Source organism: Protopterus annectens, chromosome 16.part0 (assembly GCF_019279795.1).
Source record: "Protopterus annectens isolate FY-2018-M chromosome 16.part0, PAN1.0, whole genome shotgun sequence".
Classification (NCBI taxonomy): Eukaryota; Metazoa; Chordata; order Ceratodontiformes; family Protopteridae; genus Protopterus; species Protopterus annectens.
The window spans coordinates 683,387,200-683,405,710 of NC_056750.1; the positions used below are offsets into that span (position 1 = coordinate 683,387,200).

General features: G+C 38.7%; 1 protein-coding gene across 1 annotated transcript in view; it reads left to right on the plus strand.

Moving 5' to 3' along the window:
- Positions 1–18,511, plus strand: part of LOC122790648 (collagen alpha-1(I) chain-like) — an 882,142-nt gene that overhangs the window by 682,457 nt on the left and 181,174 nt on the right. The window contains exon 22 of the mRNA XM_044058172.1: positions 3,919–3,972. Coding sequence (XP_043914107.1) covers positions 3,919–3,972 — 54 coding nt within the window. The remainder of the gene's footprint in view (positions 1–3,918; positions 3,973–18,511) is intronic.

Here is an 18,511-nt window from a genome sequence, read left to right on the forward strand (position 1 = left end):
ATGCCTGCCAGCCTGGGATGACATGCTGGACAAGCCACGATGCTTCGCTAGGGATGGCTTGCACCTGTCACCCCTGGGCTTTCGGATATTGGCAAAGGCTCTTGCTACCCCCATAGTGCCTTTTTTAGGCAAGGCTCAAAAGACAAACCCACCTCCATAGGTATCACAAGGGATAAGAAACTAAGAGTAATGCTACTCAACGCCAGAAGTCTAAACCTCAAGATGCACGCACTCAAAACTCTCCTTAGCATGGAGAACATCGATATCTGTGCAGTAACAGAAACCTGGTTCAAGGCTCCCGAGAGCACCCCAGCACTACCAGGTTATACCTCATACCATGCTTTTCGCCCCAAAACTTAGACCGAACCACAAAAGGAGGGGAGTATCAATATTCGTCAAAGATACCCACACCTCCAGGTTGGTGGCACAGCACGAAGCATCAGAGACTATCCATGTGCAACTAACAGTGGGTAAAACTGCCTTCCAGTTTATAGCCTGCTACAGACCACCCTCCCAAACACAGGAACCCCACTCGGCCTTCCTGAGAATACTGGAAAATATGAAGGTCTCTCCAAACACCATTATATTGGGCGACTTCAACTACCCAAACATAGACTGGGAGCATTACTCTAGCTACAACACCCTAGCCCAAAGGTTCCTAGAATTTATAAACTCAAATGCTATGGAACAACTTGTTACCACTCCCACAAGAGGGGAAAACATACTGGACCTGATCATCACCAACATGGGGACACTATGCTCCAGACCAGAAGTGTATCCCTCACTGGTAAAATCAGACCATAAACTAATCTCACTGGATATTCACATCCCGACCCCACCCCCTGCCCAGAAAACCAGAGTGAAAAACTTCTCTAAAGCAAATTTCACACGCCTCAAAACCGAGGCGGAATCCTTCAAAGCCCCCAGGCCTGTGGAAAATACGGCCCAGACCGCAGAATCCTTTATAAACGCATTCTATGAACACCTTCAGGAATGCATGGATCATGCAATCCCAAATAAAACCAAGACCCTATCCTCCAAAGGCAGACGTCCTGTCTGGTGGACCCCAGCCATAAACAAACTATACAATAGAAGGAGGAAGCTTCTACATGATAGAGCAAAATCCCAAAAAGGGAAGGCATCTGTGATCAGTATTAGTAAAAAACTACGGGCACTCATAAAATCGTCTAAGGCCAGCTTCGAGAGAAAAATTTCACAGGACACTAGGGATAATCACAAGGCTTTCTTTAGTTATGTTAGGAACCTGGGTGGGAATTCCCAGATATGCTCAGAATTAGTCCAAAATGACAAAAAATACACCGAGCCCACAGACATTGCTTACATCCTAGCTGACAGGTTCAGTGCAAACTTCTCCCCCCCTCCCCACCAAAAGGGCCAATATCTATCCCAACAGAGTGCTGCCCCCCCTGACATCTCAGATGCTCAGGTAAGAGCCGCCCTCTCCAAAGCAAAAAACAGCATCAATGGGACCAGATGGTGTCCCGGGCTGCGTCCTACATGAACTCCAAGAAGAGCTAAACCCAAACATAAAACTACTGTTCAATCTTAGCCTTACTACAGGATATGTACCCAAAGAGTGGCGTACAGCAACAGTGGTCCCTCTCCACAAAGGTGGTGCCTCAACGGATCCTGGAAACTATCGCCCCATAAGCCTGACTAGCTTGTTCTGCAAAGCTATGGAAAGGATCATCATGGACCTCAGAAATAAAGATATTGGGGACCTACAGACACTGGATCCTACCCAGTTCGGCTTTGTTAAGGGCAGATCCTGCCTCTTAAACCTGGTCAATTTCTTTGAAACAGTCATCACCAAGGCCATTGACGAGGGGAAGGTGGTCCACACAGTCTACCTGGACCTCGCAAAAGCCTTCGATACAATACCCCACTCGGGCATTATAGATAAGCTCACCAGCTTAAATATAAACCCCTATGTCACTAGATGGGTTGCAAACTGGCTCAAGGACAGAACCCACATGGCTAGAATTGCTGGAGCCATGTCAGACTCCAAACCAGTTACAAGTGGCGTCCCACAAGGCTCAGTCCTGGGACCTCTCTTGTTCGGTATATATTTCTCGGTGGTACAGGCCAACACAGAAGGACTGTGGCTGACCAAGTTCGCAGATGACTGCAAACTGGGCGCCATAATCAACTCTCCAGCCAACACAAGCATCCTCCAAAAGGGCCTCATAGAAACAGACAACTGGTGCCAGAGCCATGGCCTCAAGCTAAACGCCAAAAAGTGTATAGTCATCCTCTTTGGCAAAAACAAAGTGCCCACAAATTACCACATAGGTGGTAATCCATTAAGTACAGAAGAAGTCATTAGGGACCTGGGGACCCAAGTTGATAGCAATCTCTCATTTAACAACCACGTGGCCAAAGTGGTTAGAAAACATTTTATATAGCCCACCTAATCATGAAGGGATTCACATCTAGATCAGGGGAGGTCATCATGCCTCTTTACTCATCCCTCATCAGGCCCATAATTGAGTACAATGCCCCTTTTGGGATGTACCTTACCAGACACCTGCAGCAACTGGAAAGACCCCAAAAGTACCTCACCAAGAGGATCAAAGGGCTCAAACAGATGCCATATGCTGCCCGGTTAAAGAAACTCCAGCTCTACTCAGTGGCATACCGCCTGCTCAGAAGGCGATCTGTGCCTAACGTATAAAGCCATGTCCAACCCGGAAGTAATGGACATGCTGCACCTCAGAAAATCCAAATCCCATCGAGCTACGCGCTCGAGATACTTGAACCTCAGCACTGAAATAAATAGGACATGCTGTAGGGACAGATTCATAACTCAGAGGCTCCCTTCACTCTGGAATAAAATCCTAGTCCAGGTTAGACAGAGCCCCACATTGACTCTCTTCAAGAGGAATCTTGATGAGTGGATGGGTTATTGTAGGTTTACCCCGGCTATCACTTCTGTGTCACTGTTAGACAGAGGCACAGTATACTAACCTCAAAAAAAGGCATAGCAAAATTAATTTAAAATGGGTGGCGAAAGCCAAACACACTCTGGCTAGGCTTATAAATGTCCTAGGGCAGATAGCCTGGTATGAACCTATGGATGGTTCAACATTACTGGTTTCGTTATTGTGGCTTGGCTTTCCAATAATTTTATTTTCACTATTTTAGTTCGATGATGTCATCACTTGATGGACTCAGTTTCAGGACTGTGATAGTAAACCTATATATATAGTTTCATCCTGTCTTGATTCATTGCACGTGAGTCATGGAGCTCCATTTCAGCAGTCCCTGTTCGTTGAGTCCTAGCATGGGGAACATGAGACTTGTCACACCTTGCTTGGAAGAGAGTTTCATTGATTTGGGTACTATAAATCAGTCGTAATTTATTAAAGCTTGACAAAGCACTGCTTAACAACATGAAATGTATTCATCTATGTGCGTGTGTGTTTTTGTCTATTTTCAAAGTATTCTGCCAGCACAATCTGTAAATTATAATTATATGAGCAATCTGTAGAAGAGATACTCAGCTGAAGACAAATACTGAAGGAAAGCCAAACCTGAGTGTTTTTTTTTTCTTTTTGTGATGGAGAAGATTATGTTGATATTTGCCATTCAGCGATAGGTGAAACAGGATTTACCCACAACTTGAATGATGTACCCTTGATGGCAACACTTACATCTCAACTGACTCTGATTTTTTCTTATATTTTTGTCAAGTCCCTGGTAAAGTTTTTGATTTCCTTGTAAATGGCTAAAGTATTAAAACAGTCAGTGATGATGGAAATTAGAATTTCATATTTCTTGTTGTTGTAAAAAAATACATGCTAATGCAAAACTTTTTGTTCTGTTAAATATGATGTTATGTAAGACCAAGAGCAATATTATTTCCTGATTTTGAATTACATGTATCTTTTTTTCCAGGGAAGAAGAGGCAAAGCTGGTCCAAGAGGGCTAAGAGGACAAAGGGGAGTTAAGGTATGCAGATGATACTGGTGTTTGAACAAAGTGCCAAACCAAAATGTTATGCTTATGGCCTCATATCATTATATTTTAAATTGTTTTGATCTACAGTGTTAGCTTGGCTCCATAAAAGAAAAGTGACTCAGTTGTGTTAGATAATTACATGTCTAATCACAAAACAGTGACTTCAGAGATATGGATCAAAACATGAAACTTGCCATCAGCACTTTAAATGCAATTTTGTAGTGGAGGTTTTGCTTCCCTTCACCTCTGATGCAAGGGAGATCTGCCTCTATAACCCTGCTACTAACTATGAGGTCACTATATCGCAGGGTAAAGGCAATGCTCTGAAATACTGCAGTCTTGATCGCAGTATGCAAACTGGATCATTTAGTGTTTTTTTTATTTGACTTTATACTTCCTATCACATATGGGTCACATGTCTACCCAGTACCCTGCTAACTTACATAAGAACAGAAAAAGTAATAGCAGAAACTGCATTTAAGTAGTAACTCATTAAGAAGCAAAAAGCAATAAATGTTCTGTAAACTACCTTTTTATGCCTGGCAGCAATTGCATTTAAGTAGCAACTTATTAAGAAGCAAAAAGCAGTAAATGTTCTGTTCACTACCTGTTATGTTTGGTGAGCAATCCTTGTCAAAGGCATCACTTCCTGAAATACATAGAAAAACAGCTGATCTTTAAAGCAGTGATGAACTGCAAAGTATAAGTCTGAATTTGGTAGCCTGAGTATAATTCCAAATAGGTTTGTTAGTATTCAACAGTTTTGTTAGCACAGGCATATTTTAAATGCACATGCATAACGATCATAGGATCAAAGGCTATCAACCTAGAGATCATTTCAAGCCTAGCCATTTCATCTCAGTGTAATAGCATAGATACTGTAGTCAATAACCAGAATTGTATTTAGTAATGATTGCCCATGTGCAGGAGGGTTGCGGGCACTGTTCACCACGGTAAGAATTTATGGGACAGTATCAGATGCATAAATGCTCACACACAAATAAACAGAGGCCATTCCAAGCAACTCATCACTGTAATTCAGGGAAGTACTGTGGTGGTGCTGCGGTAGCGTTGTTGCCTCACAGTAAGACGCTGTCCGGTTCGATTCTTAGCTAGAGCATCTACTGCGTGGAGACATGCATGAATGGGCGTACCTTCGTTGAAGGTTGTGTGTCAGGGCTGGTAACTCGGCATGTAAAAATCAACTACCAATCATTAGCGGACCGGAGTTCCGCTGTGGCGACCCCTAACCGGGAAAAGCCGAAAGACACAACAACAACTGATAGTACACTTGGAGAGAGGTCTTATTTATTTGTGAAGTTGGTGATGGATGCCTAAAGAGAAAGCTAAATGCAGAGCAGTGTCTGAGTGTAAAACAGGTAGCACCCTCAGTTTTGGTGCAGAAGGCTGTGGGTTCTTTTTCCACACAAGGTCGATGGATTGCTGACACTGCAGTGGAGCTTAAGGGGGTGCTGCATGCCTGAATATGCCATCCGTTGGATGAGACTTTTTAAACCAAGGCCCAATTTGCTTGAGTTAGTGATAGCTCAGGTGAATGCAAAAGATCTCATGGTACCTATCAAAAAGAGGAGGCATCCTTTATTTAACCCAACATAAAAAAACATTCTTTATATGTTTACAAATGTGTATATATATATATATATATATATATATATATATATATATATATATATATATACAGGCACATGTATACACATTTTTTTGTTTTGTTTTTTATTACTAGTTAGCATTTTTCTTAACAACAAACAATACTGTTTTATCACATTATTGTACCCCATAGGTTCATTGATAAGTACTAGACTATCTGCCTTGTGGGGCATTTTAAGCCTAGCAGTTTCCCTTCTGTGCTCGAAATAACCTATTCCATTTAGTTATAGATTGTCCTTACACATCTTGTGGTTGATAATTATATATTACCCCTATCAGTAATAGAATATAGAAAAAGTGGGATCACACTGTAGATACTTTTAAAGGCCCCATGCATAGGATAAAGCATTTAGGAACTGCCTCGGTTCAGTAGTAGGACAGTGGGCAGTCCTGTGATACATTTTTTATTTCCATCCATAGATCTAAGTTGCACTTGAAAAAGGGATGAACTTTGTTTCATGGGAATGGGGAGTCTGTTCCACAGCAGCAGTATCCTGTGTGAAATATACCCGTCCCTCCAAACCATTCTGTTGATGTGGCAGAAGAGGTTTAAATCTCTAGACTGAGTATTTGTGATGCCATTTGACTTGGTGATGTGCAGTAAATCAATCAGTAATGTGTCAGAGGTTGCCTGTTTTGCCTGATACAGGCAATCTCTAAGCAGTATGTAGGATACCAAGTATAGTCGCAAGGCTTTGAGTCGGTCCATGTTGGACATGTTGTTTAGGCCTTGTATCCTTTTAGTAAGATATGTCTGTGGGTGTTCCAGTTTTTGTATGTGTCTGAACAGATAAATGTCAAGGAATGCATTATATTCAATGACTGGCCTAATAAGGACTGAGAAAAATGGGACAATGACATTCCTAGATCTAGACACAATCCTTTTGTTTATAAGCTGTACAATATTGAAGGGCTTTCTTACAACAGCAGACACCTGGTCAACAGTTAGGCCACTGGCCGCATATGTTCCCAAAGGCCAAACAGCTGGGTCAACTGAAACAGACATATTGTCAATGTGGTAGATCCCTAGGGTAGATGACTTTCAACAGGATACTGTAATGCAGGTTTTTGGCATTTAGTGTCAGACCATGATTTTGAGACAAACCTTCCTGCAAGATTGCCAAGTCATTCGGGACTTACACTCCAAAAAAGTATATGTCAAACAGGAGAGGTTGCAGCACAGAACCTTGGGGAACTCCAGTGGTGACTGGAGTCTTTAAGGAGGTAACTTCCCCTATTTTGATTGTCTGTATCCAGCAGGTGACATGGATTTATTGTTCAAATTGCTCGAAAATACTTCTGTATATGTAGCTTTTCTACTATGCCTAAGTGTGGAACTCTGTCAAAAGCTTTGGCCATGTCAAGGTATTGATGTGCATCTTTTTGCCTTCATCCATATCTGTGGTGACCTTTTTCAAAAAGTCCATCAGGTTGAGTAAACATTACCTGCCATTGATGAAACCAAACTGAGATGGATCCACTGTAAGGGGGTTCCCTATATCTTGATTGATTAATATCATAAGTCTTTCCATGGCTTTGCATATGAGGTAGGTCAGACTTCTGGGTCTGTAATTGCCTGGGTTTGGAGAAGGTCCTCCCATATGCAGTAGAATGACTGTAGCTGTTCCTCCATTTGCTTGGTACAAGACCTGTATAGAGGATGAGACTGAATAGTGTTATTAGGGGTGTGGTTAAATCATGCTTCATTCTATTCAAGATGCAGCCAGAGATGTTATCAGGACCCATTGATGTAGCTCCAAAAAGGGGGGGGGGTGGTAAATTGTCCTTATGACATCCATGTAACCTCAGATACTGAAATCAAATTAAATTATATTAAAAAAGAATTATGCAAACTGCATCCATATAAAGCACAGGGAAGAGATGGTATTAGTAGTAATGACGTGAGAATGCTTTGGCCTGAAATTACAGTACCATTATATCTGTTATTTACTAGGTCATATAAATGTGGGGAGATTCATCAAGACTGGAGACAAGCACTTGTTAAATCTGTCTTTAAGGGAAAGGGGAGTAGGACAAACCCAGAGTGATATAGACTGATAAGTTTACATTCATTTTGTGGAAAAATAATCACTAAGGTTATATTGGATAAATTATTGTCAGAATTGGAAAGGTTGGGACTTGAAACCATATATCAGCATCCAAATATTGAAAGTAGATCTATAAACATTTGTGACATTATGTTCTATAACAATATAATAGTTATAATTGAAAACTTGCGCTGTGATGTAATTTATGTAGATTTTACTTCAGCATTTGCTAGGATCATACACAAAACACTGGTCAGTAAATTATAATATTGACTATCAAAATCTGAAAATGCACTTCTTTTAATCATGTCGTTGAAGTAAAATGTTGAAAATAAAAATATTTTTATGCCAAAATTTTGAGCCATGTTAAAGCTGATGTTCGATATGCAGTGTTTTTGACAAAATGACCATTGAACTGCATTTTCTGTCCGGATATCGGTATTACACAGTCACTAATTTAATTTTGATTTAACAAAAGTTTGAAACCATCCATTAGATGTTACGGTACTCAAAAAAGTGCATTTTTGGATTTTGATAGTAAACCTTATAACAACTAGGTATTGATGTGCTGTTGATAAGACAGATAGCTGCACGGCTTCCAAATATAACATTCTGGACAGGGGAAATTTGAGGTTACAATCAGGCTTTCCCACAGGGCTCTTTCCTAGGCCCATCCTTGTTTATATTGTACCTTTCAGATCTTTATTTTTCATCTGAGATTTTCTACAGTCTGTATGCAGTTGATTTGAAAATGGATAAACATATTACATGTGCTACAAATAGGACATGCCTGCATAAGAACTTGATTAAACTGACCATTTGGGCACAGGAGAAAAATTTGCTGATAAATAGATTAAAAACTAAGCATACAAGATTTGTGAAACATAAATTGAAAGATAAATATTTAATATAGCACATAGTGATGGAAACTGTAGATTCATTTAAGGACCTGGGTATATGTGTAGATCCAACTTTGAGTTTTTCTAATCATATCAACCAATTGGTTAATAATAGTTATATAACTATAAGTTCTATAAAAAGATTTATCAACTCAGAAATGATGAAGTCATTGTTTGCTAGTTATATTTGACCCAAAGTTGAGTATCGAATAATAATATGGAAACCGTACAAGAAAACAAGCATGAGTAAACTGGAAAGGGTACAGCAGAAATATACCAAGAACATCCATGGTTGTGAACATTTAAGTTATTATGAAAGACTAAAATATCTGAACTTGTACAGTCTCTCATACAGCTATTTAAGAGGAGACCTTATTCAGGTTTATAGGCAACTTAGAGACAGCTACCTCTGGGAGTGTTTAGCATTATCAAAAGGTAGTAGAGAATCATCAGATGACCTATGTAGAAGATTGTATACGAGTGAGATCTGTACTAATTGGTTCTCCAAGAGAGTAGCTGATAAATTGAATAGACTGCCAAATTACATTAAAGCAAGCTTTGGTTTAGATATTTAAGGACAGCCTGTTATAGGAACAACATTTCTGGGATATTGGCAAATGAAAAGGGATGAATGAAGTATTGCACATACTTGAAATATTTGTATGTATGTATGTGTGTGTGTATGTGTGTTTGTATTTTTAGCTTTTGATAACACTTTTAGGACTTGGACTTGTGTGATAACTAGAGGAGGGAAGAGCGGGGTATATTTAGAGCTAAATTTATTGGCCAGAAGTTCGATGTATATTCAGCGTCAATGTAGGTAATATCATTCAGAATCAGTTTAATGAATTACTTCATTGTGCTTTTGAGATTACAATCATTAGTAAAATGCACTGTGATTGCCTTTGGCTTGGTTAGCTATTTTAACCTCAAACTTAGCATTGGTGGATTTTATTAAGCTCCTGTGTTGTTTATTTCATTGGCAAAGGCTCTAACATTCTGGGAATTACTCTTCTTACTTTTAGTCAAAATTGGAAAAGGGGTTGTGGATGGATGGATGGATAAAGCTTGTTTATATTATGGTTCCACCATGTGGGTTTATTTCTGGGGTTTGCCCTGCACTTATTCCTACAGGATACAGCTGCATCTATGCAACTGTTCACATGCTGATATAGTGTGCTGGTGTACATTTCTGTGTATTCAGTGGAGCTGTCTGGGTTTGGTGGGGATTTGAAGTTTGCCAATTTATCATTTAGGAGTAATAGTTTGTCTTGAAATTTGTAAAGGTACCTTGGGTGGAAGGGATCACTGTTTTCAGTTTTATTTTGTAGGAGATTGCTTTATGGTCAGACCTAATAAGGGATGAAGATATGCAAAGAATAGTGCAAAATGGACCCATATTTGTAAGGACAAGATCCAAGATGTTATGCCCCCTAGTAGGTACTCGGATTAATTGTTCCAGGACATTTGTTTTTGACGAAGTTGAGGAATCTGTGTGTTTGTGCATTAGTGGTGGTGTAGTTTTCCCAGTCTATAATTGGATATTTTCGATCACCTAAGGAAATGGTATTGAGTTTAGTAGTAAGTGATTCTATTTCTGTAGATAGCTATTCTGGCTTTTTATTGTCATAAATAAAGTGCTACTATAGCTAGCTAATATAAGGCACAGGATCTTCCTGATGGTTATTTGGACATGAATAAGCTTTAGTGCATCATGCTGCTTTACCAGCCTTGATACGAGTTTCTTCTGGAAGTAGATTGATACACCTCCACCCTTTTTTTGCTCCTGCCCAGTGACTGGTCTAAAAGTGTAGAAGGCGTTATAGTTCTGCATAGCCTGACTGCTGTCCACTATTTCAAACTGTGTCTTAGTTACTGCATAGACATCAGCATCTTCCAGAGTGAGAAATACTTGTAGGGAGTAGAGTTTCTTGTTCAGGCTCTTAGCACTGATTATTAACACCTTCATATTTTCCTTTGCTTGTTTCATTATGTTGATACAGTCTTCAGTCCTTCTCTTAAATCATTTTTTTACTTTCCATGTTAGTATTTTATCTTGATTTTTAATTTCTTCATTTACATATTCTTTTTTTTTATTTTCAACATCTCCTAGAACTTTTAGTACTTATATTTAAATATTCTCACTATTCATTTCTCATACCCTTCCTTTAACCACTTTAATACTTTATACAAGTTTAAACACGCAGCTAACAACTGGATTTATTAACACCAATCTACCTTCAGCTAAGTTCATATACAACACACTTCTTTTCCCAGGGCTTAACCTTGAACCCCGTATGAAATAAAACACCAGCTGCACAGTTTCCTTTTCATGTTTTTCTGGGATCATATAAGCATTTGGCATGCATGCTATTTATCCTTTTAAACGGAATTCACAAGATAAACCTTTTTCTTAAATGCTGCACCTCCACAGAAGACATATTTCTTATTATGTGTTTATCAAAGCCTTCCTTTGCAACAAAACTAAATATTTTCCCAAATTATATCTAAAGCAAAGACAGTTCATTCATTGAAAAATAAAACCCCCTCCAATTTTCACCACATCACCCAAACCCTTATTACTTACTTTGCTTGACATTATTTGTATCTGAATTGAAATTTAAATGACTTGCTGGCCATCATCAGCATTTTGGATGATGTCCAATTCATCTCATCAGAAATACAGGTTTAACTGTAAAACCAAAATTTCAAGGTTGTAAACCACCTGTAATGCTACAAGCATCAGCAAATGCTCACTTGATTATGAGAATATTACATTGTGGAAGCATTTTGTGGATGATGGAGTCTGGGTTCCTAAAGAAAGTCCAGCAATGGACACTTAATGTCCCATTCTTTGAGCCCTATCTATTTTGACTGAGGTATAACAGAAAAATTAAGTCAACCTAAAGACTGCTGGATATTTAGTATGTGTTAGAATTCACATTCCAGAAAAACCCCTTACAGTGTTCCAAATACTTTCAGACATTTAGGCCACAGAAACAGTCATACTGGTTATGCAGTGGCTGGTAGGCATTGCCACATGTCTATCAGGCCCAGAGAAATGCCTACCCACTAGAAGATCAGAACTTTAAAGGCCTTGTTTAGAAGGTGGATAAGGAGCTGAACTTTCATGATACTTCTTTCTGTAAGTGATGTAGGAGGTGACTGAACACATTGATCTCACAGAAAATAGCATACAGTGATACCTTCTGTTCTGTCTCTCATCAAATAAGCAATAAGAACCAACTGACAGACCCAGGATAAGCTGCTGGTCATGAATGTTTGGATGGAAAAGAATTGCAGTTCCCCAGTAGTTAGCTAAAAATACATAAAAAAGTGGACACATTCTTCAAGACCTGATAAAGATCAAGGTTTAGACTCTCATCAGGATAAGTGTTAGAATTTTATTTATTAGCTATTAGCATTTGTTTACAGGGATAGTGCAGCTGTTTATAAGTACTCCTTTTCAACAGAATCCTATGGAAAAAGCCCCACAAAATAAAGAAATATTGCATAATGAAATTGCAGACATTACACAAAAAGAGTAGTATATCCAAAATAAAAGTGTACAAAACCACTGATAAATGAAATAAAAAATTAAACATTTGAGAAAAATTATATTAGGATAAATGTATGATGTTGTATGAGTATGTTTGGATGCATTTGTTTCAGGACAAATGGGAGCAGTTACACATTTAATAACATTCCAGAAGTGATAAAAGATTAAGTTTGTAGTAGAAATGAGGACATGAGGTTTCCACCATTGTGTGCAACCTACTGTTGGTAGTTTGTTCAGCAGCAGATTTGGTAAAGTTTAGCCATAAGATGGAAGTGGTTCTCTTCCTCTGTGCTAAGAAGAGCTAAGCAATGATAAATGCTGGAAGCAGATACAGGAGAGCAGAGATGAGTGAACAGAGGTTGTGAGGAAAAGTAGAAGTCCATATGAACAGTGTGTTCTAGACAGAGGCTGTCAAGATGAGTGGAAGTATAGAGAAGAGGGTACTTGTATATTATCGCAACCATGCATTTGTGCCAGCACTTAAACTGTGTTATGCAAACCAGGCATTGTCGCCAGCATTCCATTCTCAGTAAATAATGTGTTGCCGAGAATGCATGGTTGTGAAAATACGTAAGCCACAGTCTCTGAAACTGACTTCCATTAAATTTAATTAATTCCAGCACACCAGCAATATTTTACCTCAAAACATAAGGCAGAATACTTAGGTTCATAAGTGTGTACTAGGCTAATGGCCCTGGAGCCTTTTACAAGCCTAGCCCATAAGATTACCCTGGCATCATGCCACCCAACCTTAATCCCCAGTGCCTCTGTCAAGTAGAGCCAGTGGAGTGATCCCCAGGGTGAATTTTCTATTTCCCATCTACTCATTAAGATTTCTGTTGAACAGGGCCAGTGATGTGCTCTGTTTGACATGTATGGGAAGTCTATTCCATAGCATGGGCAGTCTCTGGGTTATGAACCTGTCCCTCTAGCACGTTCTATTGATTATGGTAATGAGGTTGAGGTCTCTGGAGCATGTGGTGTGGAGGAATTGGGATTTCTTTAGATGTAGCATTTCTAACAGAGCTGGGTAAGTCAAGCAGAGATCACCTCTAAGTAGGCGATATGAGAGAGAGAATAGTTGGAGCTTTTTGAGTCTGTCCTTATAGGACAAGTGTTTAAGGCCTGGGATCCTCTTTGTGAGGTACTTTTGCAGCCTCTCCAGTTGTTGCAGGTGTCTAGTGAGGTACATGCCAAATAAGGCAGTGTACTCGATGACTGGCCTAATGAGGGAAGAGTAGATAATGTTTTGTAATGTTTTGATATAAATTCCAATAGTAATACACATTTATTGTTGAAAACAAGAAATTTCAATATTATTTTAATGTACATGTATGAATATGTCGTTAGTAAAATTAGTACAAAATTAAGCTGTTTATGTTTATTATCATTTATGCTTTGTGTTAGTGTTTGTTTTGGCAATATACATTCAAAATAGCTGATGATACAGGACTTTATCGCACTTCAGTTTTCTGGTAGATGTCATGTTTTATCTTAATGTATAGCTTTTGCTCTTTTTGGAGGGGGGCGAGAAGGGATTATAGTTTGTTTTATTATTTTGATGATGGTGATTTTCTTTAAATAATTATTTCATGGTTAAGCTGCATACACTTTAGAACATGATAGACACCGGAGAGAAAACATGCGAGAAAGCATACTTGCAGCTGCTGTGGAAATGCAGTTGCGAAAATATGTAAGTACCAAGAAGAGTGTTCCAGGAGGAGATAGTACTTAGAGTGTTATGGAAGTTACATATGAGGGACAGTTATGAGATTAATCAGGGGTAGAACAGAAACACAGACAGTTATTTATAAGGTATTGTCAGAGGAGGAGCTTGAAGGGTTTGTTCTTGTTAATTTGTTTGGTGCCAAAGGTAGTGAGTTCTAGAGCAGAAAGACACAGGTTCATAGCTTAGTACAGTGTGTGATACTGCCAGCCCAGCTATCTGGAATTTTGTAAATAATTCTGTCATTTGTGAATATTGATATGATTTATACAGAACAATATATTATGTAATGAGCTTCAAGAATGTAACCATAGCATACCCTGCTGGAACATAGAAGATTAACTTACAAAACTTCAAGAAAATAAGTTGAAATTCAGTGCTTTACGATGTGCTATGAAAGTTGGTTTCAATGCAGCAAGAACACAGAATGTCTATAACTAGAAGTTTTTCTATTGCCTGCAAAGAAAAGCAATTACTAGGTTTAAAATGTAACATGTTTGATTGCTTTATGATTTCCTAGCAGCTACACAGTTCTGAGCAAAGATCTGAGAGATATGTATTTCTCTCAGTGATGTTAAAATTCTATTAGTTTCTGGTTTAGCCTGGGAACTGAAGTCAGGTGAGAAAAAGTGACATCATCCAGGCAAACCCAGCAGTAATGTTTGATATTAATTTGGGGACTCTCTCAAAGACTGGGCATTTTGTATTTTGTCTTTGACCTGGAAACATCCATTATCATCACCATCTACACTTGCCTTGCTAATAAGTAACCAGGGTACAGTAATTTCTTTTAGATATAGATAGGAATATAGTAAAGATTAGTTTAGATGTTTTCTGTATTTATTTGAGACTGTTCTGCAATAATGTTTAAATACTTCCTGTGATTTTGAACTCTTAAGTAACTGTGTTGATTGAGTATTGTCTTTTTCTTTTATTTATTATTAAATATATTTAAACCTATCTTTGTGGCTGATATTTGTGAGACATATTTAAGCTCTTAGATTAATTGCATATGTATTTGGTGACACTGTACAAGCCACTCATAAATAGCCTTGCAAGTCTTGGTCACACTTACCAGTTGGATAATAGTGACATTACACAGTAGGATTGGTCACCCTTTGTAAGGGCCTTTTAGTAGCTGATAAGTAGGGGTTCTGGTGGCAGTGATAACTACCTTATGGTCTAGGCAGAAGGGGGCATATGTAGTAAACCTGTGCCAGCCTTTCACAGGTGTGTGTTTGTGTGCGCGTGTGTTTCAGCTACATGCGCAGGGACATAAAGTACTGGTTGGATAGAGAGAGTCTTGGGAGGGCTTGGCTTGGAATCCTGGCATAGGACTCAACTCTATAGCTGTGCCAGTGGGGAGTCTTATTGGGAATCTGGAGAAGGAGTGAGAAACCAGCCCCAGACTAACTGTGATCTCCGTGTGCTGTTAAGGGAAATTGTACTTTACTGTGTGTGTACGTTTTATACTCCCATTGTGTGCGTCCCTCACTGTTGCCATTGGTGAGGATTGAGGCTCCTTGATTACTGGGCCAGTCCAGGGGCATCACATAAAGCTAACTGCACACATGAACTATTTTAAGCCTAGCCAGTTATCCCATTTGAGAATCCCACCCTGCACCTTGTATTTGCAACGCAAACACCTTAATCATTATGACAGCCCTGCACAGCATAAGAGGAGATGCATCATCCAGTGAAGTAGACTTTAACAAATTCTCAAAGTTGTATGTATCAATATATACATATACATATATATGCATTACTTAAAGAAACATCAGGCCGGCTAATCTTAGAAAGGCACAATGGACAACACTACCTCTTGAGCAGTGGGATGCTGTTAACAGCCAGGCGTTGTCTAGTGGGGTATCCACTAATGAAAACTACCCAAGGAAACTGTTGGCCAGTAAGGATCCCCACCAATCACTACCAGGGATGAGGAGTGATTTTCCAGTGAGGTACTGAATTATTAAAAGTTATCCATCTCTGGTCACTTCTGATTTTTATCTATAATTAACAAAAAATGTTTTGGGACATAGTCAGTCATAGAATTGGTCAGATTGCCTATAAAGATCCTGTACAAAAAGATATGGATAATGCTCCAGAAGAACCCTATCTGCCCAAGATTTCCTAACTGAATTCTCCCTATTTCCTCGCATGCATATATATCACCATAACGTTACTTGCAAAAGCAAGAACCTCCCCTTTACTCTCCATTTTTAGTGCAAAATGTTAAAAATAAAAGAACAAAAAAAAGCTCTTAGAACAAATCTCTGGCAATGCCCCCACTGGGGCTAATGGCCTGCATTAATAACGTAACATATTCTACATGCTGTTAATTTCCCTTTGCCTAATGAAAATGCCATGCATGAAAAATTGTAACAATAAACCAGTCACAAAAATTAAACCAGCAACAGTGATTTTTAGACCAGTTTCACTCTAACTCCTTTTGAAAACTAGTATTTTCCCAGCTTACTGATTATATTCAAAAACATAGATTGCTGTATTGGCAACTGCATTGTTTTACATCTAGAAGATGTCTGCTGTGCATTCACTTGTTGATGCCCTCCAAAGACCATTTAAATAACTCCGTTTTCGAGTGACTTGCCCAGAGCATCTGGTTGCATTAATCTTTCCCTCCTGCTTAACTCTCTAATCAGAGCAAAGTTAAGTGGCCATGCTCTTACCTCGTTTAATCCTTTATCACCAAGAAGAATTTCTAGATGTAGATAGTCTCCTCAGCATCTGTTTCCCCCAATTTGAGATCATTCTCTAGAATTTGTTTTGTCACTAATACTTTAATCTCTCTCTTCATAAGCAGACCTCCCACAGACCTTCTCCATAAATTCTTTCTGCTGATATGGTAATTTATTGCTCAAGCTAGTCCCATATCACAATTAAAAAAGTATTACAAAATTACCTTGTTCCACTCTTTATCTCCTTATTAGACAGGATGAGCCTCCTAAGCACAATAGAATCAAAATCAGTGATCTGTGAAACTCGGTTCCCTATAACTGGAACATAATTTTTAGTAAACAGAACTCCCTAATAGAAGTAACCAAATGTCTTCATTTCCTTGGAATCTGGCTTCAAAAGCATCACAATTTTCAGCAGCAGGTAGAGTTGACCAAAAACACTGACAAAGTCCAATACTGGTCAGAAGAAATCTGAAACATTCTCTCTCCCTAAGATAGAACATCAGAAAAGGTGTGCTGCCACCATTTAAGGAGCATCTACAAATAATCTATCTTCTCTGAAAACCACAGCTAACAGCAAATGCATGTTCATTATGCTCCATAGTTAAGCATTTTAGGTACTTGCTTTATAATCTAGATAGTTCAATACTAGCTTTGGTAATACATGCCTTTATGGTTTGACTTGTATAACACATGTAGTTGGAAGAACTTTGAGGGGTTGGCGGTGGGCATAATGGTTAAGGTGTTTACTTCACAGACACAAAATATGGGGTTTGATTCTTCCCTTTATTTACTGTCTGGTTATTGACTAGGTGTATAGTAATCTGCAAACTAATTATGTATTATTTACCTATGACCCTGTCCTCTTTGTCCCCCGAAGTGAAAAGCACTGACCCCTACTTGCCAGTATCAACCGGCTACCCATGAAATAAGGATCCATGTTACTTCTTTGGTTATTAACATATAAAGTGATCAAACAAAGCTCATTCATATTGTAGTTATCTGCAGCTGTGATCAAATATCCCTGCCTGCAGGAGTAAAATTTGCTGTACCACCAAGAGTTTTTCAGTACTTGCTCCATGGTTGCAGGGGTCATATTTGTGCAGCTTGATTGAAGTCAACTTCAACCTCCAGTTCTGCTTGCAGTTGTATGTAATAATGTTAAATGTAACTGATTAAGTATAACATCAAAGTAGAATGAGCTATTCCTTATAATAAATAACTAGTACCATCCTCCATCAAAACTAAAATTGATTTGATAGTTGTGATAGTTTGTTGGTGCTAATTTTTTTCCCTCTCTTTGTTGAGGTTTTCCTCTTCTGTCTTTCCTTTCTTCTTTTGTACTTTCTTACCCTTTTTGTCTGAAAACTATGAAATTTATAAACAATGCCATATTGCAAACGAACAAAAAAAAATCTTTACTCTGCTATATTCAACATTTGGCTTACTGTGCATTTCACACTGAGCTGATCGAAGGAAAGACACTGAGGAAACTCAGAGCTATAATATATAACATTAAGTATCCTGTTTTTTGTTTATTTTGTTCTTTATTTCTTTGTTATTTATAGCACTTTGTGTACTGTGTATTTTTCTAGCTAGTTTCACTGTGAGTGAGGTATTAACTGGAAATTGTCCACTTCTATTAAGCATCTGTTGGGTTGTTTGTTTCTGATAACTTGTTGCAGTTAAACTCTTTTTTCTAGAGGCTCCTTTAGCTGTTTAAAACTTTAATTTAAAGGCTCACTGCTGCTTTTCAGCTGTGAGAAACATTTCTGCAGTTTGTTTCACACCCTCCCTCCCTGTTGGTATAGTGTTTTTATAGTTGGTGGCTTTGTAGTTGCCCGCCCCTAGTGTAAATTTGATCTGGGACCCTCCTCCCAGTCTAGTGTCATTACCTCATTCTACCCAGTACAGGGAGAACATTTGAGAAGGCC